Source organism: Schistosoma haematobium, chromosome 6 (assembly GCF_000699445.3).
Source record: "Schistosoma haematobium chromosome 6, whole genome shotgun sequence".
NCBI lineage: Eukaryota > Metazoa > Platyhelminthes > Trematoda > Strigeidida > Schistosomatidae > Schistosoma > Schistosoma haematobium.
Window position 1 is genome coordinate 3,328,141 of NC_067201.1, and position 23,718 is coordinate 3,351,858.

Here is a 23,718-nt window from a genome sequence, read left to right on the forward strand (position 1 = left end):
GATGGCGCTTTGTCTGAACTTAGTAAGTTTCGAGAGAAAGTCAAAATAATCTTTGAAGTATCGGGTCAGCGTTTTTCGCAGTTATATCGCCTCCAATCCTCATACTTATCACAAGTTTCTTGGCTCCTCTTTTACTGACAGGCACTTATGAAAAACCACTTCAACTCCCTGATTTTTTTTAACTCACTTAAGATAAATACGAAAATGAAATCGGCTTCGGAATCGAAATATCAATTAGCAGTAGCTAGAATTAAAACTCAATTGAATAGCTATTTGGTAAAAGCGGATTGAGGCGACACTTCCTCCTGAAGATATATTAAAACAACGTTATGATTAGTATTCGTGTCAATGCATGCCATGCATTCCAAGAACCTCAGGTTTCATATCTTTCAAATAAATTTGAAGAAACCCGTGCAAAATTGTGAACTGCACCGAATGTGCGTTACATTGTTTTTTGGCGGCATGTGCTTGTTTTTGCCCGAAGTGCTTAGGCCTGGGTTTTTCCCCAAAATTTGATCAAGATCACGCAGCAAAAAGCCAGAATTTGTGGCTTAAGCATGGTCAACTTGTTACAATCATTGCAATGAATACCCTTGGGAACGCTCATTCTATTAGTGGATACTTAATTTACTGTGCACATTTGTAATCACGTTTGCAACTGTTTATTCTGATTTTGCATAAGAAATTTGACTTTGAGTACTTTGTACCTGGAAAATGCATCACGACTTAAAAAACACTAATCCTCAAGTGGAATGACATTTAAATTCTAATCTAAAAACCTGTCAATATATAAACAAGATATATATATCTTGTTTATAATCTAGTAAGTTACTACAAAGATTTTTGTCACACATTCTGGCGTATATTCGTCTAAATATGAATTCACATTTATAAATTAGGGGCAGTGTATCGTTTAATCAAAATGCCTTAGAACGACAAACACTCAAGGTGTTCTTTAGGCGAGACTACAATTTACGGACGACCTTTGTGCGAAACTGAAGTGACCTTGAGAGTGGACAACTACTAATTAGGACTAAATGAGGGTTATAAAGCATCCAGAATTGTCATTTACAGTTAATGGTTAGGGTTAAAAATTAGACTTAGGATTTTCATCACGAACTGACATCAGCTATAATGCCAAAACTTGTTATCTTCTATCTGACTGGTTCGTCCATAAATTATAGTCTCGCCTCCAAAATAAGTAAGTATTTTTCTTGGAAGGCCACTCTCCGATCCTTTGACCTGGAGGTCTAATCCACAAGGTGGTGGAGCAACGTCAGGAGATGAAGTTCCATGGTAGCAGGTGTCCAACTCTTCTCACCTTCGGTCGTACCATAGCATTTAGGGTCTGGTGTTATGAATACACCTGAAGGGAAATTCAGCAAAGTGATCCGTGATTAAATATTGACTAGTCTGTTGGTTATTTCAATGTGAGCTCATATTTGTCGTAATTAAAGTGCTTTTCCTATTCTACAGTTTTATATATTACCATTTATGAGTCAAATATATTCCTTCGGCTACTTGTACTGCCTTAGATAGTTAAGACGATGCGCTTGTATACAACGCTTTCCTAGTAAGCAGTAGATCTATTCAATGTATTGGGATATTTTTACATTCATAGTTAAGGATGTTCAATAATTTCACAGAATTTCCACTACTTAGATGTTTTAATGATATATATTTTTGAAATCTATGTTTTTCTGTCTACTGGTAGGCATTATGTTGGTCGTCAAATTGTATTCCTTAATAAATTTGTCTTGGAGTCGTGGCTCTTATGGTACTCAAAACATCTTCAAGTTGCTTTAAAAGACGGGTAAGGTAAGAATAGATTAATTACCTTTTATTTACTTCAGAGCTTTTTAGCCCATGAGTACTTTTGCCTTATTGATTGGTTGCATTTCTCGCTGGGCAAGCTGAAAGTCGAGGATTAAAATAAACAAAATATTTTTTTAACATCCTGCTATGTACATAACACAATTCCAATATTTTTCACTGCATTCCTCAAATGCTTCCAAATATATCTTTGTTATGGATTTGAATGCCTTTTGCAGAATAACTGTCTGTTTGAAGTGATTTTCTATTATATTTGGATTACAGTGATACGATAATGAATTAATATCACAGGCTGGTTAAACACCCTCAAGATCTGTAAGACCGAAGGAAGTAGACTTTAGGAAAGTTGTTAAATGTATAGTATATTTTAATGCTGTATCGAAGCACACACGACTTGGATTTACTTGTCATATGCAACATAAACCGAAAAAGGAGTATCTTAGTCAACATTAAGTATAACCACTTAAAGTGAATTAGTATGGGCTTTATCAATTCGTGGTTAGTCATCACATCCCTCAGCTTGTTGTGTTATTTGGGTTGGGATTGGATTATGGAACAACCAAGGATACTTGAACCTAGGGATGAAACCCTAAAATTATTGAGTATCTGTTTGATTCTGCTTAATTTTGTATCACTTACCCGTCTGTTTAAATATATTTCTGTCAGGTATTGGATATCACTATTTAAAAATTAAAAATCTTATTTTTATTTACCAGTTTTTTTCATACATCTTAGAGTGCCACAGTCGATCTTGATGCAGGTGAAGAGCCAAGTAGCACATTTACAGACCGACACCTGTGTGGTAAGTTCGTTCTAGCATCTAACAATCTATTGATCAGAAAGTCGGGATAGATTTTTGCTTAATAGCATCCTAATATTTGTTCTTCGGAAGGGGTATACAGCAATTTTAAAAGAAGGTAATCATGAAGTTTACATTATCAGTATTACCATTTTTATTCATAAGTTTTGTTTATTGAAGTTTGGGTCAAATTAAAGTCTATGAGACATTTATTGGTTAGGACGGTATTACAAAGTGGTGAACAGTGGGGTCAGTTGGGTTGTCTCTGAATACTTACGTAATAAATAAAACTTTATCATCATTAGATATTTACTGACCTTAGATGCAGCGTTGCTTTATCTCTTTTTGATGATCAGCTTATATAATATTTTTACTAAATATTTCGTCTGTGAATTAGAGGTTTATTTCAGACAGGGATGCTTAACTCATTGGTTAATATTTCTGTCTTTTGAAGTTTGTCCACTTGATATGGGCTTCATACTCGTTAACGATAATCTACTTGGTCAAGTAATTCAAATGCTCGTTTGATCAGAATTTGTTTCGTTCCTGTTATAATGAAAATTAAAACAAACTTCCAATAAAAATACTTGTCCCAGGCCAATTAAATCGAAGTGATCAGTTAAATAATTGTCATCGATAATTTAAAATTACCACAGTTGACAAATAGAAATTTTCTTAAAATTGTTTCTACACAACTTAGCATACTCATTTGAATATTTATCTTCCCTCTTGTGTTTTATTTTTTTAGTTATTCAGCTTTACGGTCAATTATGTCTTAAACCACCACCTTTTTGTGTATGGTGTTGTGCAACGGTGTTATTTTCCAAAACTTTAAATGAAGATTTGATTGAGACTGATTCTAACAATTGCAATTTATCTACTAATTATCAAGATCAATTAGAGACTTTAATTACAGTGGGAAATAATTTATTTTCCACACTAAATGATTCATCGCCGTATAAACCATGCCTTAACACTTATTTAAAGGAGGCTAGACGTATTGTAAGTTCTCACTTATGTATTATATTGTTGCACTTGAACATGATACTATTATTATTATTAACCCGTCTTCTTAGCATTGCCGTCACCTTTGGCGAAGGCGAGATATCCGTCTATCAATAAAAGGACGAGTATACTGCGCGGCAGTCCGTTCTGTTTTACTTTACGGCAGCGAAACATGGCCATTAAGAGTAGAAGACACTCGTAAGCTATTAGTATTTGACCACAGATGCCTTAGAAATATTGCTGGCGTCTGCTGGGATCACCGGGTAAGTAATAGTGAGGTTAGACGCAGGGTATTAGGTAATGATGGTTAATCAGTTGATGAGGTTGTTAATCTTTATCGACTGAGATGGTTGGGCCACGTGTTACGTATGCCTGAACACCGATTACCACGTCGTGCAATGCTAACGGGTGTTAGAGATGGTTGGAAGCGAATTAGGGGTGGTCAAACCAAAACGTGGCATCAGTGCTTGAAGACACTAACTTCTAGTCTGAGCCATGTTGGTAGATGCAGACTACATGGTTGGGGTCCGCGTGACTATCGTAACCGATGGTTGGAGACTCTTGGTGACATGGCTCAGAATCGATCACAATGGCGTAGGTGTATACATTCTTTGCCTTCCTTTAAACCGTGAGATTAAAATCGCTCCATATCTTTCTTTCTACGAACTAATTCTTTCTTCCTGTACTATATCCTTATACACAATCTTTCTTTTATATATTACTACCATTGAAGTAATTACTACTATGAATCCAGTGTTCATTTTGTCGTGCTAATGAGGTATGGCAAATTGAACCGGTTCATATATGTGCCTTGTGCTACGATGTAGCTGACCGACTGACTGAACACGTAATCAAGTATGCTTGCTCATACAAGCATGGTAATAATAATGTGAGAATATAAATACGTCGTTGCCAATCTAATAATACTGTTAACTAGGTTAATTGAAGGGTTTAACAAAATTAAGCGCATACAAATTGAAGTGTAAGTGAGGTGCTATAGTATCATTCATTTACTTTTGTTTCTCATGTCTTCATTTGTATCGTAACGGTAATTAACCACAATACTTGTCTGTTATAAATTCTTTAGTTCATCTCTCGTTTATCATTATCTAGTAAGTTATTCATCTAATTGACGGTTTACTATCTAGCTTTCGACGTTCATAATATCAGCTCAATTCGTTCAAGTATATCACAAATTAAATCATTTTCGAGCTAGTAGAACAAACCGACATCGAGTAAATCATTATTATCTAATTAAAACTACTTATCTTAATGTTTTAAAGTAGTTGAGACTAGTTTAGAACTATGTGGTTTTTCGTTATTATATTCAGAACATTTTAACAGTTAAACCTATGAGATACACAGGACAAAGTTTATTGTTATCTGTCTGTTACGTTTTTCTTTTCTACTTAATCTTTGAATACTCTTACAACTATCCAACCGTTATATTACGGTTTTGTAGTCTGGATTTTCTGTGTAGTCAATGAAACAATATTTGAGTTCAAGTAAAATTTAAACTACCTCTTGTTTCTGTAAGTTTGCAAAAACAAATCAGTTTGGTACAGAATTTCTGTTCCTCTAGAGCGTTATCCTCTTAGGTTGATTAATTAATCACCACCATCCCTCATACACACAAAAAAATTATTTTATCATTCTGTAATTTAGATTATGCATCTATACTTGGAATCATCTGCACCAACAAGTAATTATACTCTGTGTTTTTCCAAATTGAATCAACATTATTCTCAATCAGATCTAGTAAGTTAGCTATTTTATGTCAATATTCTATGAATCTGTTCAGTTTGTCATTGGATTATATTTTCTAGTTGAAAGAGGAAAATGTTCTTGGTGACTAACGTATACAGTTGCCTAATAGTTTTTACTTTTCTGTTCCTTTGATACGGGCTAAGCTATTATAGTCATTAGCTTTGTTTTGGATAACTTTCTCGTTACATTTGTGATAAAATTAGTTTACAATATCAAAAAAAAACTGTGCCAACATCTGGTAAATACTCTTCGTAATTTTCAATGTTTCTTGTTATCTGCTTAGTTAGTTAGTTTGACGTCAGTGAGTAGTGTTCCCTGGGATGTTTTACTTCTAATACTACTATTCTGGAGGTTAACTAAAGCTCCTTACACATTTAAGAAATTGCGTCATCTATAGTTCTAGCGAGCTACTCAAATGTTCAGATATAAGATATAGCCGTCCCGAGTTGACAAAGCTTAACAGCTGAAATATTTAACTTTCAGTCACTGATTTCAGGTGGAAATTGTGTTTCATTCAACTGGATTCGGGTAGCCAGATATCAAAACTAGCTCATCCTGAACGTGTCGAAATAAGTGGTTATAGTTTAATGTCCTGAAAACACACTCGTTTAGTTGAAAATGAAAATAAAAATGTCTTCCAGGGAAGTTTACTCAAATTCAGAAGGTAGGGTGAGATTTTTATGTTGCTTATTAATAAAGCTAGTTCTACGATTTTAGCTGAATGATATTTCTTTAAAATGGATAGGACTTAGTCAATCTCGTAGTAAATTTTAAAACATCATCGGGCTACTGTAGACTCTTATTTGATGTAAGACATACTAGTTTGATAGCGGTTATCTAACCTATTTCTAATAAATCTATAATCGAGAATTATAAACTGTAAATTCTCTATTTCAACCGAAGCTAAAATGTTTTTCGTCTAAGATAAGTCGGTACTACCATTGAGTCTGCTGACTGCACAGAGGTGTGACGGCAGTAAGGTGTCTCCCTCAGACAACCAACATAACAGCGATACTGCCTTCCTACAAGGAGGGCTGGGTTTAGAAAAGGCAGACCCTAAAAATGCACACCTCGCCTTGTCCCACGGATATCCGTCTCCGAAGGTAAGGTCTCAAGAAGTTCGAAGCTAACACAGAAATTACTCACATAAAGATCATGAGTGACCGACCTCAGGCAGTTGTTCCTTGGACACTGCGGTCACGCCAACTTCATTGTTAAAGATAGTTATTTATTCCAACAAGCTCATGCAATTTATTCTGGTTGTAAATTTAAGTAAAATAAGGATAAATATTAGAAAATAGAAAAATGAATTCATTATAACGTATAATAATTTTTATATTCAGATACACAAAACTGTTAACATAGTTTCTAAAAAGATATTGACTAGATGAAAAGACAGTCTAACTATTGATAACCTTAAGTCCGGTGCTACTGGACAGTTACAATTACAATTCGGTAGTAGGGAGTTTATTTATTATTTATTTGAACACATAGATATTGGTACAAGGGGGCACCAGATACATATGCGCCTCACTTGATTTATGTGAGGGCTGTGATACTGCCCGGGTGCCCAGACCGAAGAAGGTGGTTTTCTTAGGGAGCCACACCTGGAACCTTCGACTTAAAGGTCTGATCCACAAGGCGATGGAGCATCGTAAGGAGATGCAGTTCTATGGTAGCCGGTGACCAACAATTGGTTCATATGCCATTTGTTCCTTCAGGATCCTGGAGCCAGCCCATGTGCACCATTGGTTTGTAATTAGGGTTTTCCAACTCCCGTAGGTGGACTCTTTGTGTCCACCAACCTGGTTAAGGCGGTTTACATTTGCTTTTTGTCCTCCCAATTTCTTGAAGAACACCCGTGGTGCGATAAGGCAATGAGTAGGACTTCCCTGGCAGAGGCTATATACATGTGGCCGTGTGAGAGTATTTTGAGAGGGAGAACTGATTCTCCCCACTGTCGGCCGTACCAGGGCATTCGGAGGTGGTAGTAGGAAGACTTATGGATATTTTCGATACATTTAAGTATTAAAACTATTTTGAGTTTGTTATGAATCCATACTTAAAATCAAAGCCAACAAAAGGATGATAATATATGTATTTTGCTTAGCTTCATTGTCCAAATATTATGATAAAACATTTATGCTTGTATCCTGGAGCATTTTAATTCATCTATAGAATTTGTACACTAAAACAAGAAAGTTCACACAAGGAATTTATTTCTTTGCTAGTTCTTATGTAAACTTTTATCTAAAATCTTATTAACGATTTTTCTAAGTCTTGTATTCAAATTAATTCAAGTTATTGAATTATGTATCGGCTTTATCTTCTTTACATTCACACATACCTTCAATGTTTCATGGTTAAATTTGACTGATAAACCTCAATGAATCCTAAAGAAATCATAGTCACATAGTCAACCAATTCATGCATTAAGAATACATTATCCAACAATCAGGTTTTATGTATTTGTCGAATTTCATCGATTATAAATGCGAAATCAATTCACCATTCCACAATAATTATTAATTACTGTGTATTTTAACATCAATCGGTTCATGATCTCAATCAAAAACTTAGTAATCTCCACAACCCCTATACTAGTAATTAACATGTGCTCACTAGTGACTAGCTTCGTGAGGGAATTCTCGGAGTTCTAGTGAGAAGCCGTGATTAGTGGAGCTAATCCATGTCGGGTAGAAACAGGTATCTACCTCAGTACAATGGAAGATGGTCACGCAATTTCGTGGATTGGTTGATGTTAGACACTATCACCATTGGATGCTACTAGGTTAAGCGTTCGCGCGCGAGACCGAAGGCCCTGGGTTCGAGTCCCACTAGCGGGATCGTGGATGCGCACTGCTGAGGAGTCCCACAATAGGACGAAACGGCCGTCTAGTGCTTCCAGGTTTTCAATAGTGGTCTAACATCAATCGGTTCATGATCTCAATCAAAAATACTTTTAATCACTTTGAATCATATTTTTATTTCATTTCGTTATTATTACTATTATAATCAGTGTCTCAATAATTTACAATAATTAAATTCGAATTAGTCACATTTAAGTGATTACTTATTCTCTTTCATATCATTATCATGATGAATTTCTTTTTTATTGTTTTTAAGACTGATGAAGTACACAACTTCCGATTACGATTTTTAACACTATTCGTATCTGAGAACAAAGTTAATTGTTATTTAAATGAAAGATGGTTCCCCGCTAGATTTAATGTTTTTAAAAAACTACAACAATTAGCATTTGATATTGTTAAACATTTACCTGAAGTATTATTGGATAAAGTGAGTAATATCAATGATAGTTCACTTTTTTAAGTTTATATTAACCGTTAATAAACAATAATGGGTAGGAAATTTACTATTTTAATATCCGAACCGTCCGGTTATCATAATCTCACAATGTCGATATACTGTTAATGTGACTTAACTTTTTATTTGGATACACAAATAAGCTGATAATATTATCACTATCAACTCCGCCAGTAGCTGTTTTAGTCAGTCAGTCAGCTACAACGTAGGACCAGGCACATATGTGCATCGGTCCAGGTTGCCATACCGCATCAGCACAACAAGATGAACACCGGATTCATAGCAGTGGTTAGGTCAAAGGTGGTAATATATAAGAGAAAGATTGCATATAGAAATATAGTACAAGAAGAAAGAATTGGTTCGTAAAAAGAAAGATATGAAGTGATTTTAATCTCTTAGTTTAAGGGAAGACAAAGAGTGTATACACCGACGCCATTGTGATCGATTCTGAGCCATGTCACCAAGAGTCTCCAACCATTGGTTACGATTGTCACGCGGACCCCGACCAACTAGTCTACATCTACCAACATGGCTCAGACTAGAAGTTAGTGTCTTCAAGCACTGATGCCACGTTTTGGTTTGGCCGCCCCTAACTTTCTTCCAACCATCCCCAACACTAGTCAGCACTGCCCGTCGTGGTAATCGGCGTTCAGGCATACGTAACACGTGGCCCAACCATCTCAGTCGATGGAGATTCATAACCTCATCAACTGATTAACCATCATTACCTAATACCCTGCGTCTAACCTCACTATTACTTACCCGGTGATCCCAGCAGACGCCAGCAATATTTCTAAGGCATCTGTGGTCAAATACTAATAGCTTACGAGTGTCTTCTACTCTTAATGGCCATGTTTCGCTGCCGTAAAGTAAAACAGAACGGACTGCCGCGCAGTATACTCGTCCTTTTATTGATAGACGGATATCTCGCCTTCGCCATAGGTGACGTAAGTTGGCAAAAGCCAAGGGAGCTTTCCGAATCCGTGCTGAGATTTCGTCAGACACCAACCCATTAGGGCTGACCAGACTTCCAAGATAAGTGAAGTTGTCAACGCGTTCAACTACTTCACTCCCTATCCTTAGTTCAGGTGTTGACGCAGACCAGTCCTGAAGCAAGTCTGATAATTATCGAAGCTAGTATTTTAGAGTTACTGCCGGTCCCAAGCCCGGGTAAAGGAGGAGAATCGGGCATGGAGTTAGTGACCCCATCCCGTAGAAAACTAACTCGCTAAAAAGCGCTAACCAGAAAAAATAATTCAAACCATTTAAACTCTGCCTTGGGAGTTAGAAGGTCTTCATTTAGAAGAAATATGACGCCTCATGGTGAAAGCCGAGTTCCTTCAAAAGCCACGAGGTCGATGCCCCTTCTAACAACCAGAGCAACAATTTTTATAGGTACATGTAACGTCCGAACAATGTGGGAGACCGGGAAGACCAGTCAAATAGCAACGGAAGTGAGGAGATACAACTTGGCATTACTGGGAATCAGCGAAACCCATTGGATCCAAGCTGGACAACAAAAGCTAAATACAGGAGAGATGCTGCTATACTCCGGCTACGAAGAGGAAAATGCCCCACACACTCAGGGAGTCGCTCTAATGCTGTCCAAAGTAGCACGAAATGCACTTGTAGGATGGGAATCTCACGGATCCAGAATCATCAAAGCATCATTCAAAACAAAGAAGGGGGGGGGATCACAATGAATATTATCCAATGTTATGCACCCACCAATGATAGTAACGACGACATTAAAGATCAATTCTACGATAGACTGCAATCAATCATAGAGAAGTGCCCAAGAAAGAATCTCACCGTTCTGATGGGAGGTTTAAACGCCAAGGTCAGAATAGACAACACCGGATATGAAGATATCATGGGACGACATGGACTGGGAGAGAGAAACGAAAATGGGGAAAGATTTGAAAATTTGTGTGCACTCAACAAATTGGTCATAGGAGGCACAATATTTCCACACAAACGTATACACAAAGCTACATGGATCTCACCGGACCACAACACTACAGAGAACCAGGTAGATCATATTTGCATCAATAAAAAGTTCCGAAGGACAATGGAAGATGTACGAAGCAGGAGAGGAGCTGACATAGCTTCAGATCACCACCTAGTTGTGGCCAATTCAAATCTGAAGCTAAAAAAACTGGACAATTGGACAAATAGCACTACAAAGGTTCAATACAGCCTTCCTTCGAGATACTGACAAACTCAATGAATTCAAGATAGCTCTCAACAACTGGTTCCAAGCCTTACAAGATCTACTGAAGTAAGAAGAAACTACTATGGAGGACAACTGGAAAGGCATCAAAGAAGCATTAACTTCAACGTGTCAAGAGGTTCTGGGTCTAAAGAAACACCACCATAAGGAGTGGATCTCTATTGAAACTCTGAACAAGATCAAAGAAAGGAGGAACAAGAAGGCAGCAATTAACAACAGCCGAACACGAGCAGAGAAAGTCCAAGCACAAGCTGAATACACAGAAGCAAACAAGCAAATGAAGAGGAGCATTAGAGCCGACAAGAAGAAATACGTGGAAGAACTAGCAACGACGGCGGAAAAAGCTGTTAGAGAAGGAAATATGAAACAACTTTACGATACAACGAAGAAACTAGCAGGGAAATACAGTAAACCAGAGAGACCGGTCAAAGACAAAGAAGGTAAGCCAATCACTGAAATTCAACAACAGCGGAACAGATGGGTAGAATACTTCGAGGAACTCCTGAATAGGCCGGCTCCAGTGAATCCACCGAACATCGAAGCAGCACACACAGATCTTCCTATAGATGTCAACCCACCAACGATGGAAGAAATCAGAATGGCCGTCAGACAAATCAAGAACGGGAAAGCAGCGGGACCCGACAACATACCAGCTGAAGCACTGAAGTCAGACATCGAAGTAACTACAAGCATGCTTTACCTTCTATTCAAAAAGATTTGGGAGGAGGAAAGAAGGGCACCTCGTCAAGATTCCAAAGAAAGGAGATCTGAGCAAATGTGAGAACTACAGAGGCATTACACTACTGTCAATACCAGGGAAGGTCTTCAACAGAGTGTTGCTGAACCGGATGAAGGATGCAGTAGACGCCCAACTTCGAGATCAACAAGCTGGATTCCGGAAGGATCGATCGTGCACAAACCAAATTGCAACACTACGGATCATTGTCGAACAATCTGTTGAGTGGAACTCGTCACTATACATCAACTTCATTGATTATGAAAAAGCATTTGACAGTGTAGATAGGAGGACGTTATGGAAACTTCTTCGACACTATGGAGTTCCTGAGAAGATTGTCAATATTATCCGGAACTCATATGATGGACTACAGTGCAAGGTCGTGCATGAAGGACAGCTGACAGATGCATTCCAAGTAAGGACCGGAGTCAGACAAGGTTGTTTATTCTCTCCCTTCCTCTTTCTTCTGGTGGTCGACTGGGTTATGAAGACCTCGACACCTGAAGGAAAAGAAGTTTCCATAACGTCCTCCTATCTACACTGTCAAATGCTTTTTCATAATCAATGGAGGTGATGTATAGTGACGAGTTCCACTCAACAGATTGTTCGACGATGATCCGTAGTGTTGCAATTCTCCTCCTTTACCCGGGCTTGGGACCGGCAGTAACTCTAGAACAGCTACAGTCAGAGTTACCTTGCAACGTGATTAAGGCAGTATGCAATTTGTCGTCCTGTGCGTGTTGTGTCGATGATGCTGAAAGCTGCCGTTAATTGTTTTGCAGTATCATTCATTTGAAAACGTTCAAGATTGGCTATTGCCTTGATATTTCTCGAATGCAGTTAGTGAGCTTGACAGTTCATATAAAATTTTGGAAGTGGTAACCTGTAATTTTATTATATGTCTGGTTGCTCTACTATATCATTCTCATAACAGGGAGGTAACAACTAGGAACTAAAGTTTACTAGATAGTATGTACCTCATCACCCGTGATTCTCCAGGCTTTTCTAATGATCTACACTACTCGAAGTCTATTTATTTCCGGGAGTGTGTTGAGCTTAAAACTGTTTATCGAAATCCTAGTAATCAGTATTTTAGTTATCGATCAAGTCATTGCACAATATGATTCGTTGTTTAGTGATATGTTTTAATCAATCAGTTGACTTCAATAAGATCTCAATTAGTTGTTTTCCATATCAATTACTGATAAGTATATATGAAAATTTAACTTAAACTTCATGTTTCAAAGTGTGTTGATAGATTGTTTAGTCTAAAGATTGTGTTTACTCAATTTTAACAAATTTCGATAATTCTTATTGAATGTTCTCTTAATGTGAGTTAACCCCTCTCCCCAGTAATTCATGAATACTTTTTTTATTTCATTGAAAGGTTGGATCAAGTGAATGGGTATATAATGATGCAATACTATTAGAATTAAATACACTTTTAGCTTTAATTATACGTCAACAATTCATTCGTAAATCTACATGTACAGAAGAAGATTTATTTGAATTGATTCATGCTTATCATTCTCAATCATGTCCATCTCAGTTACTTTAAAATTGGTAGATTGTTTGTTTGTTTGATTGTTTCTAATTAAATTGAATTTTGTAAATAGTTCTATAAATTGTACTTTTGGCGTTTTTTGTTGGCTACATGTTGCCATAATCATGTTTTATCTTTTTCAATGTGAAGTTTTATTTTCATAATCATTCTTACATGTATTCATTTGTTAAAACAGTAGAAATGTGTTATAATGGTTAATACTACTAAATGGTAAAAAAGAAAGAATCATAATGACTATGTAAATTGTAGTGCATAAGTATTATATGGTAATGGAATTAAAGGCAAAATAATTAATTTATGAATAACATATCATGTACTGTATCATATCAATGGTTCGCATAAGTCAGTCAATCAGCTACAATGTAGGACCAGACACGTATATACATCGGTCCAAGTTGCCACACCTCATTAGCAAAAACAAGATGTACACCGAATTCATAGTAGTCACTTCAGTGGGAGTGATGTATAAAATAAAGATTGTGTATAAGGATATCCAGTCAGCCAGTGACAAAGTAGAACTTTGTACGTACGTACATCAGTTCGAGTTGCCATACCACATTAGCACAGAGGTGCAGTTGTCTATTCGAATCGCACAGTGGTAGAAGTAGAAAGAGTGTAGGCAGTGGTCGGAAAGATTAGGGTTTTGAGATGTTATTCAAGGAGTATAATCCAGTGAAATAAATTTGGAAAGAGAAAAAAAGAGACAAGGAGGAATCAGGAGATTAGAATTTGGGAGAACACAGAGAGTGGATGCACCTGCGCCATTGCAAGCGATTTTGAGCCATGTCATTCAGGGTCTCTAACCATCAGTTGCTATCATCTCGCGGTCCCCAACCAGTTAGTCTACACCTACCAATCTGACTCAGTCCACTTGTCAGTGACTTCATGGATTTGTGCCATGTTTTGGTCTGGCCTCCCCTGGCTTTCTTTCAACCTACTCCTATACCACTGAACATCGCACGTCGGGACAGAGAGTGTATACACCTACACCATTGTGATCAATTCCTAAATGGCAAATAGAGGTAAAAAAATTTCAAAAGTCCCTGTATAAAGTCCAACTTTATTCTTAGGATCAAGTACAAAATTTACCAATTGCATGACGAAATTAGGATTCAAGTAGAAAATTTGCTTGATTCGATTTAGGCTTTTTTTTCATTTACAACTCCTTCTAGAGCATATGCTATACTTGGGATTGATTCTTTTGGATCGGCCATCTACATAAATGAAAATGTTTTTTACCATTAATAAATGAATTCGATATTGATTTCTTAAAGTTTTGACAAAGAGTTACTTTTCTTTCAGAAGATTCATTGGCTATTTTCTCAATACAGTTAAACTTCAAGAAGTTCAGAAGAAAATACACGTTTTCGTTCTTCAATGGTTTACAAGTATCGTTTCTTCATCAGAACCTTTTGTTGCACTTCGACTATCTTCTGTATCCCGTCTCTTCAAGATTCATTAGTTTGCTCTGTTTACGAGTTATTTATGAGATTGATATGTGGTAGTGAAAGTGTGGTTGGTCACTGAGTTTGGACAAAGAGACACACAACTTACTGACTATTAAATGTGTGATTCCCTTTAATTTTTATTGATTTCTACTCCAGACCCACTGAGAGTGACTGCTTGTAATTGTAAGGCACAAAGTATTGTATAATTTGTACTCCAGTTTTCTCTTCGTGATCATGAATCTTGTATCTGATATAATGTGATCTACATGTGTATGGAGGATCGTTCGAGTATTTTATCCTGAAGTAGTATAAACTCGGTTATCCAGCCCAGTCTTATTACCGTCTTAGCATAGAATACCGCAGAGGGAAATCTATCTGAATTCGTCCGTTATATCGGAAATCCATTCCTTAATTATTATACGAACTAGGGAAGCAGCTATTAATGACTTTTGAATGTCTGTCTAGTTATTTTTGCACTCCTCAGATTTAGAGTTGTGCTTTTCATTGCTCTATGAAATTTCCTGGACTCGTCTGCTACTTCAAAAATCGTCTGCTATTTTGTGGATAATGCATTCTATACATCCAGATTCCAAACCTTTTGATGCTGCATGACTTGGAAGGTACTATCCGTAACATTTTAGCGGATTTGATGGCTACTAACTACGATTTTCTAGCTACGGTGTGTCTAGGATGTCACACTTTATTCAGACTAGACAGTTGATGATCGATTGTATCCTGAAACTATCCATGAAAACTGTCTAGGTAATCTGAAATGCTCTTGTTTTTTCTAGTTACGGAATTCGCATTTGTACTAGTAGTTCTTACAATAATGGTGTCAACAATATATGAGAACAAAAACTGGTAGACCGTTGTGTTTTGAATATGGTAGATTACTGTTATAATGAACTTCTTGAAAATGAATTTATTATTGTAGAATGTTATAAAGGCATGTACATTCTGCCTAACTTCGTGAACTTTCATATGAGGTTGCACTCAGTGACTTTACGACATCTTTAATGAAGCGGTGAAATAAATTGGTCTAATTCTTGCAAAATTTATCACGAGAATGAAAATACAGTACTGAAATTTGTAGTTGCTGTAAATCTGCTGGAAAATAATGTTTCATACTGAGTGGAGGCAATATAGCGTGCTGAAGTTAGTCATCAAGCCATTAATAACATTTTTACCGGATATTAACCAGTTGGAGAATAAATGAAAATGAGGAAATGTCAGAGGATCAGTAAATAGTGAATTAGAATTGTCGATTTATTATTAACGTATGTAAAAATGACATGAATTCTATTTAAGAGTAAAATGAATTAGCATAGTCACTAATAATTTAACATAAAAATGATTTAGTAAGTCACACTGAAATAGCACTAACTGGTGAATGATGCTAGTAGTTGTATTTGCTTTAGTGTGAATTTTACGCTACAATAATTAGTTATTATGTATCGTCGACAGAATCCTAATCACAAGTGTCGGCCTCCTGTTACATCTGTATTAGCAAGCTAATTGAAAGCACCGGAGAAAGCAGACCATTATTTGAACATATGAAGTTAGCAGTCGGTTAGTACTCAGATGTTTGAGAGATGAGATAATTGTATGTTGTTACAATCGGTAAGACTCCTAAACTACAATTAACGGTGGCATTTGATGTTTGATATGTTCTCGACTGATATATCATATGTATGTGATGATAAATAGTAAGTGCTCCATTGTAGTCCAAAAATTAATCACCAGATCATCGTCAAGCAGAACATGAGTAGTAATCATAAGTTTCCCTATGACACCTCTACAACATTGGTCCCTACTGTTGTCGATGCTTGATAAGTGCGATACTGTTGATGTTAGTTTTCAGGAGGTTTGCTTGAGATTCGTGGTCATGTTTGTGTCACCAGACCACCAGTTGAAACGATCAGGTTGTGAATTATTTACTATAAGAGTGTATGTATTGAAATCGTCTGTTAGATAAAAACGGTCATTAGAAAGCAATACCTCATTTGTCGAGTAGTTACTTATATATATCTGTCGACAAAGTCATTTTCAATGGATAATCGAGTGTACCGATCATATTTCTTGATTGTCAAGTCATACGGGTGCTTTGTGATGCATCTATGATGTTAATGAGTCATTGATGTTGAATGCAAGCAGTACTATTTTTGATGCGTTGAACCATTTATGCCTTTCATTTGCTCACTTCTGTAGCGGCTTCATATCTACAAAAGCTTATCCTTTTTTGAACTGATTTATGGCTAAATTATCTTATGAATGTTAAATGCGTCAATCACAATCCTATTAATTGTGAACTTTCACCCATGGACCATATTATTCTTGGACTATATAAACTCAAATTGCTTTTGACTGAGAATTCAAACATACAGTACGATTGATATTTACATCAATCAATTAATCACTTCACAGCATACACCATATATGATTCTCATTTCATACAAACTCAATACTCTATACAATTGTTCTACTGAATCACTGTGTGTGAAATCTACCTCCTAAACATCTCGTATTCGACTTCCAACATTATATTGTAATCAAAGTTCGTTATACAACAGGAAAAGTCGTACCACTAACCTGAGACCAATAAAATGTAGTCGAATATGCTTCCGAGAATTGGTGAGCCTCACAAACGAAATAAATGCAGCATATCTTGTAAAGGTTCAAGTGAATTCCCACGTGTAGATTGTCCTACTGATGTCGAAGTCATTGACAGTGTAACTACAACGCTGCATACCACAGACTTGTAGAGGTTGTCTCCTTTCCATTTGTGTTATAATCTCTTTCTTCTTACTGTCAGACCCAGCTATTCCTATTGCTTAGTATTCTAGGACACCGATTCACTCGACAAGACCCCAAATCAGAACACGGTTGAACAGGAAAGAGATTATATTCCAAATAACAAGGTTAGATGGAAGTAAGATGCAAGCCAGAAGCACAATAGAGAAAACGTCAGTATATTTATAGTTTTTACATGAGAAGATTCCAGAGTATTCTCCAACTATCGACTAGTGCTGATTGGATAAGAATTAGCCAATCAGCGCGCACCAAAGCAATCATGCATTGAGCATGCTTTAATCTAGTCTATGTCCCGCTAACAATTTGACTCCAACATATGATGTCCGGTTAGCAGAACTTTAGCAGGCCGATTCTCCCCTAGCAGTGCTATGAATTTACTTCAGAATATCCAAAAGTCAGAACACCAGTTGTTGGGGTAGTGTACTGTTAATCATAAAATTCATAATTACGAGTGAGGCAAGTACATGGGGGAGTGATTGTGTGAGTCAAAATCGAAATTTCTATTTGTGTTAATCAATTGTAGGTAAGTTATTGGCTGTCTGTGTAAACAACCAATGGGAGGATAGATAAAGGTTGAGGTGTAGATATGCGTTTAATCAGACCCACAGATACTTTAACATAATGGGTTAAATTACAGCAGGTAGGCAATAAAAAACTCAATGTGTTAATTATAGATTACTACAAACCTATTGTTACGACGCAGTGTTTCAACGTTGCATCAAATTATTTTACCTTCTAACATAATGGAGTTATTATATTGAGTGATATTGCTTAAAGTGTGAGAGAACACAATGCAATCAATTACTGTGCAAATACATCCCACAATATAATAATTCCACAACGGTTGCCTTATTGTTTCAGTATATTCACTTACATGTAAGCTTTCGTTTGACAAATACACAATTCTGTTTTTTGATATATACCGACGAGAATATTGAATGCTGACTTTTGGGATCAATTTATAGACAAATACCATATATATATATATATATATATACTTTTGGCTAGATCCTGTACAAATGTTATTTCCTATTTTGTGGTGTGATATGGTCTGTTTGGCTTGTATATAAACCCAATATGTTTGAAATACATGATTCATATCTCCGACGCTGAGATTGGTGTTCTGGACTCAACATGTAGGCAGGGCTAGACAGGAAGCGGGACCGATAACGACTCTAGACTGTTCGAAAGGGATTATGCGTCATTGGTCCGGTTGATAATTCACTGTTTTCTAATTGGTGGTATCATTACGTTATATATTAATAGGGTACAAAGCCCCAAGTTATTACATTTTTACCTTGCTTAAGTTCTTGTTAGTTAATTACGTAGCTATTTCTCAGTTATCCTTCACTTATGGTACAGTTATGAGCACAATGTAATTTTTAATTGACGTTGTTTGTGGTCAGAAATGTTCTGTATATTGTCATATGAATGTGAGTGTTTTAAAAATGGGTGAATAATAGGAATCTTACCTGCGGAGAAAATATAAGTTTCTCCCGTCTACTCGGTTCACTGAGTGTCTAAAGCATACCGCCTGAATATGAATATGAGTGGAGAAATTTCCTAACTACATGTTAGTGAACAGATTGCAAAAGAATTTTAATACTTTCTGTAGTCATTGAAACAGTGTTCTTATTAGTGTCCCGAAAAATCACTAAACATTCCGTCACCGTCGTTTATTCAGTTAGTGACAATCTACAGCATGAAATTCAGTAAAATATCTCACTTTCCTTTGATAAGATGAAAAATACTGGACAAAACAGCCAGAACCTTATTGATTAGAGAATTAATGACCTGCAAGTTGATTTCCTTCAACCACCATGACATCTAAGTCTCATTGAAATCATGACCATTTCGTCTCAGCATCGAACTCCTCAGCAACACACATCCACGATCTTCCACCCTGGACATTAACAACGGTGGATGCCGGGTCCATCGTCTAGAGCGTAGGCGTTCGCGCAAGACGGCATACTGTAACGGACCGATATATATATATATATTTATTTATTTATTTATTTATTTATTTATTTATTTATAAGGCTTGTTGCACACTACTGTGCTCCAGAACACAATGCATCGCATGTAAAATACCAACCTGAGTGAAACTCAGGAATTGGACTGTACAGATTACACTGCAATAATGTTTAGCTTAACAATGTAGAGTGCAATAGTCAAGCTCAATCGAACTGCTTTCAATCTCATGACTTTCTAATCGATCTGCATGATATGGTTTGTCCTGAGGGAATGCTTGCATCATATGTTACACGTATTCAACCAATATGTTATGTCGCGTAGCTTATGAGTAACGTGAAAAGTTGAGTGGTAGATAAGTTGTCACTGCACAAATCACTGATTACTAGTACGAGATCGGTGGTAGTGGTTCCGTAGGAATTAATGTTCATATTCCTGTTAAAGTGTAAATCAGTACCATTCCACATTCTACTTTCCTTCGATCTGATTCGTCCAACATTTGATGGAGTCACTCACTCACCATTCAACGTAGAGAATGAGGAAGAAATCAAAGTGTTGACAAATAGTTTTGAAGACAGTCGGATGGAGAGACCATTAAGCAGTGGAGGCAGTACCGATCTAATTTTTAAAAATCTGTTATTGAACATCTACAATCCTGTTTAGGAAGGTATTCCCGAAATGAACTAAGTTGTAATAGATGGGTTCAAGAACGAGTTTAATTGACTCGTTGGCATCACTTATCCAGACACGGAAACTCACCGATTGTGTTATGGAAATTTGAAGATGAATGTGACATTCACATAGATGTTACGTTGATAAGTTCTGTTTAGATTTGTTGTATTTAGTCAGTCAATAGATTAGTGAGATTATTTTATTTGATTAATGAAATCGTTCTCCTGGGTGGAAGAGTTATCGACGGGAAGATATGAAGTTCAAAGTGATAGATCTAACATACATGAAAAAACTTGAGTTTACATCTCAGTGTATATAGAACAGATTTGTAAAACGAAATAGCATAAACGTATTTATTTATATCAGAGTACAATAATTTTAGATGAGGTCATTTCATATTGAACGTCACATCCTTGTGGAGACATCATCCAAATCTTAAAAACGGATCATATCCTTGGGAAAGAAAAGAAACGTTTGGTTACCTCGTGTTAAACAAAAACAGATTAAATGTGATTTATACTGTTTGAATGAGTGAACTCACTTCTTAGAAAATCTGGATGGATCGGTCCTCCATCCACTATTTGAAAGTAAATGCAATATAGAAATATACAGAAGAGAATGGTTTTGATCAACAGTTGTTTCACTGTATGGATTGAATACATGATCAGTATAAGGAATTGGTTATTACATATGCACTTCATTATTTATACACTATTGTTGTATTTGTATATATGGTTGTGACCAATCTCCAAATATTTAGTTTCTCATTTAGTGTAATCATCCATATGAACAAAATCATTTCACTAACCAGTCATATCTATATGTAATTCACTCATGTGACATCTAACATACAAAGTTATGTACTATTCTATGTATTCTTAATCTTTTTTTACGAGATGAACTGATACCTATCGGGTCATCGATTTCTATTTTCGTCTGACAAAAGATAGAATATATTTTTTCATTTCTTTCGTTTTTGTTGAACTAGTACTAATGAAAATGTTGTATGATGTATTCAATTTTTGAGGACATTCACTGATGATCAATACGTGGTGTTCTTATCTATGTGGATGCCAAAATCTTGTTGACTTTGTATACAGTATTGGTTAAAATATTGTGAATATCATGGGTTTATTGTTAAATCTATTGTATGCAATGCGTGATTAATGAAGTTTGACATGGTTTCTTCAGAGTAGCCATCTATGAGTAGGTTGCATGTGTAGGAAAATAATAATAGTAATGAAAACTCTTCAAAGCTACACAACAAAAGTTATATTTCGGAGGATATCTGTTGAAAAATGTCATTCACATAGACTAAAAATATTAAATGATTTAGTACTAAACTCTGGGCAACCCTAATATGACATCTTGAATCGTGAAGAAATGAATAATTTGTCCTGAATTTAGATGCAACATTGTTAAAATACGACTTCGATCAGCTAACCATCAGTGATCGAATAGCTAACTGTTTGTGTAATGACCGGGCTTCTAATATTTGGTATGAATGCAGATGACGATACAAGAAACAAAGTTCATTTCAAAACACGTTCTTCTGTATAGTACTTGGAGATTTTTCGAGTCACTCCTAACCAATAATTATATCTAAACACAAATTCTGTGCACAATTATTATGTTATTGAATGTAAGTGACTCGAAAAATCTCCACGTACTATACAGAAGAACATGTTTTGAAATAAACTTTGGTTTGCCATATCATCATCTACATTCATACCAAATTTTGGAAGTTTTGTACTGTTAATGTGAACATAACTGATCCGATCAGAGATTTAGGAGAAGTTCAGATACCTTCCATAAACCTTACTCTTGTATTGATATTGGGTCGTAACTGTTATAACTTGTGGCCTTGTGCTGTATTAATATATAACGTAATGATACCACCAATTAGAAAACAGTGAATTATCAACCGGACCAATGACGCATACTCCCTTTCGAACAGTCTAGAGTCGTTATCGGTCCCGCTTCCTGTCTAGCCCTGCCTACATGTTGAGTCCAGAACACCAATCTCAGCGTCGGAGATATGAATCATGTATTTCAAACATATTGGGTTTATATACAAGCCAAACAGACCATATCACACCACAAAATAGGAAATAACATTTGTACAAGGTCTAGCCAAAAGTGGTTGTGATTGTGGGAGACTGTAATTAATAGACTGGGAATAACTCAAGAACGGTAAATCCTATAAAAATAGTTTATGGGTCAAAATAAAGCTGATGATAAGAGGAATATGAATATGCATAGTTTAGTTACTGAGTAATTATACAATGAAAATTTATGTATAGTGTTAGTCGGTAAATTTATCCCAACAGTTAACATTCAATATTGTCGTAGGAACGTAGCACTAACCACAAGATTCTTTTATCTGTTCATATATTGCCTGAGAAGAGTTAAATTCAATGTGTAACACGCAAAGGTCAAAAATGATGAGCGCCTGGACGGAATCCGTATGGCGTGGCTCGGCTTTGCGGGTGCGGTCAATCCGTATAACTTTTCCCCACCCACAATAAATATGTTATTCTATCTCCAACCCAAATGTGTTCTTAAGATCTGTTAAACATTACATTGTTGGTTGCTACAAGATTCAGTAAAGACAATGACACGATTTCCACGTAAGATCTTATAGATTAGGTAATCACATCCTGACAAATCTACAATTTTGAGATTATGCCTATCATCATATTAGCAAAGATAAATGTATTAATGCTGACTTAGACTATAATTCTGCACTCTTGTAATCAAGGGTGTTGATCGACTCATCCACTCAAGTCCAAAGACTCAATTTAGGAGCGAGCACTTCAAAACTATACTGTTCAGGCGGAGACTACGGCATTATGTACTAACGTCCATTTACCTGGGACCTTGTTGTTCGGACAATAATAAAAAAGTATTCTGGGAAGTTTATACGAATATTCGTCAAGATTATAACGAATAGTTTGACAGTAATTGAGCGCCGAGTATAGACAAGTCATTATATGTGAAAATTATATTTGAAATATTCTCAGCGATTGAAATTTAAATAATTCCAACGTTTCGTTCAGCTAACTTGTCTGGACTTCTTCAGGGTAATAATCAAAATCTGGGAAGGTTGTCACCAGAAGTGAGACTGCTGATGGAATAGTCGAGTGAGGTATGTTCGCACCACGAAATTTATATTTTTACATTATTATTATTATTATTATTATTATTATTATTATTATTATTATTATTATTATTATTATTATTATTATTATTCACAAATAACTTATCCACACATAAGGATTTCGACGAAGCCACTCCACGTTTCATTACAGATGCAATTATATACAAGAGTTTCAATAGTTTCCATATAATGCTTACAATATTTTAACGGTTTCTGTGATATTTATAAGAATATTAAGTTGGCGTCAAAAAGTAGATGTTAATGTTTTAATAACCACATGTAAGATCTTTTTTAAAAGTCTTGGAAATCTCTCCACTTGCACACCGTTGGGATTTGTTCTCCTTGATCTTTTCAGTTGTATATTCTTTTGTTTTTTTTTCTATTTGTTCTCC

At 36.1% G+C, this 23,718-nt stretch overlaps 1 protein-coding gene across 2 annotated transcripts; it reads left to right on the forward strand.

Moving 5' to 3' along the window:
• Positions 1-432: 432 nt before the first annotated feature.
• MS3_00008333 (uncharacterized protein) lies at positions 433-19,466 on the forward strand. Of its 2 annotated transcripts, XM_051216694.1 has the most exons (9): positions 433-823; positions 1,715-1,818; positions 1,854-2,635; positions 2,673-2,750; positions 3,381-3,634; positions 5,303-5,395; positions 8,531-8,704; positions 13,088-13,263; positions 14,567-19,466. In XM_051216694.1, exons 6-8 carry the CDS (start codon positions 5,306-5,308, stop codon positions 13,256-13,258), a joined length of 435 nt encoding a protein of 144 aa, XP_051065289.1. In that variant the 5' UTR covers positions 433-823; positions 1,715-1,818; positions 1,854-2,635; positions 2,673-2,750; positions 3,381-3,634; positions 5,303-5,305; the 3' UTR covers positions 13,259-13,263; positions 14,567-19,466. The 2 variants fall into 2 exon arrangements, with proteins under 2 accessions (XP_051065289.1, XP_051065290.1); XM_051216695.1 differs by lacking the exon at positions 14,567-19,466 and having other exon boundaries at positions 447-823; positions 1,715-1,813; positions 2,569-2,635; positions 13,088-13,393.
• The last annotated feature ends 4,252 nt before the right edge of the window (positions 19,467-23,718 follow it).

Coding starts and splice junctions, on each gene's coding strand:
- MS3_00008333 (XM_051216695.1), top strand. CDS start 1,775: ATGGTACTCAAAACATCTTCAAGTTGCTTTAAAAGACGG. Junction 3,635..5,302: donor TAAAGGAGGCTAGACGTATT/GTAAGTTCTCAC, acceptor TCTGTAATTTAG/ATTATGCATCTATACTTGGA. Junction 8,705..13,087: donor CTGAAGTATTATTGGATAAA/GTGAGTAATATC, acceptor TTTCATTGAAAG/GTTGGATCAAGTGAATGGGT.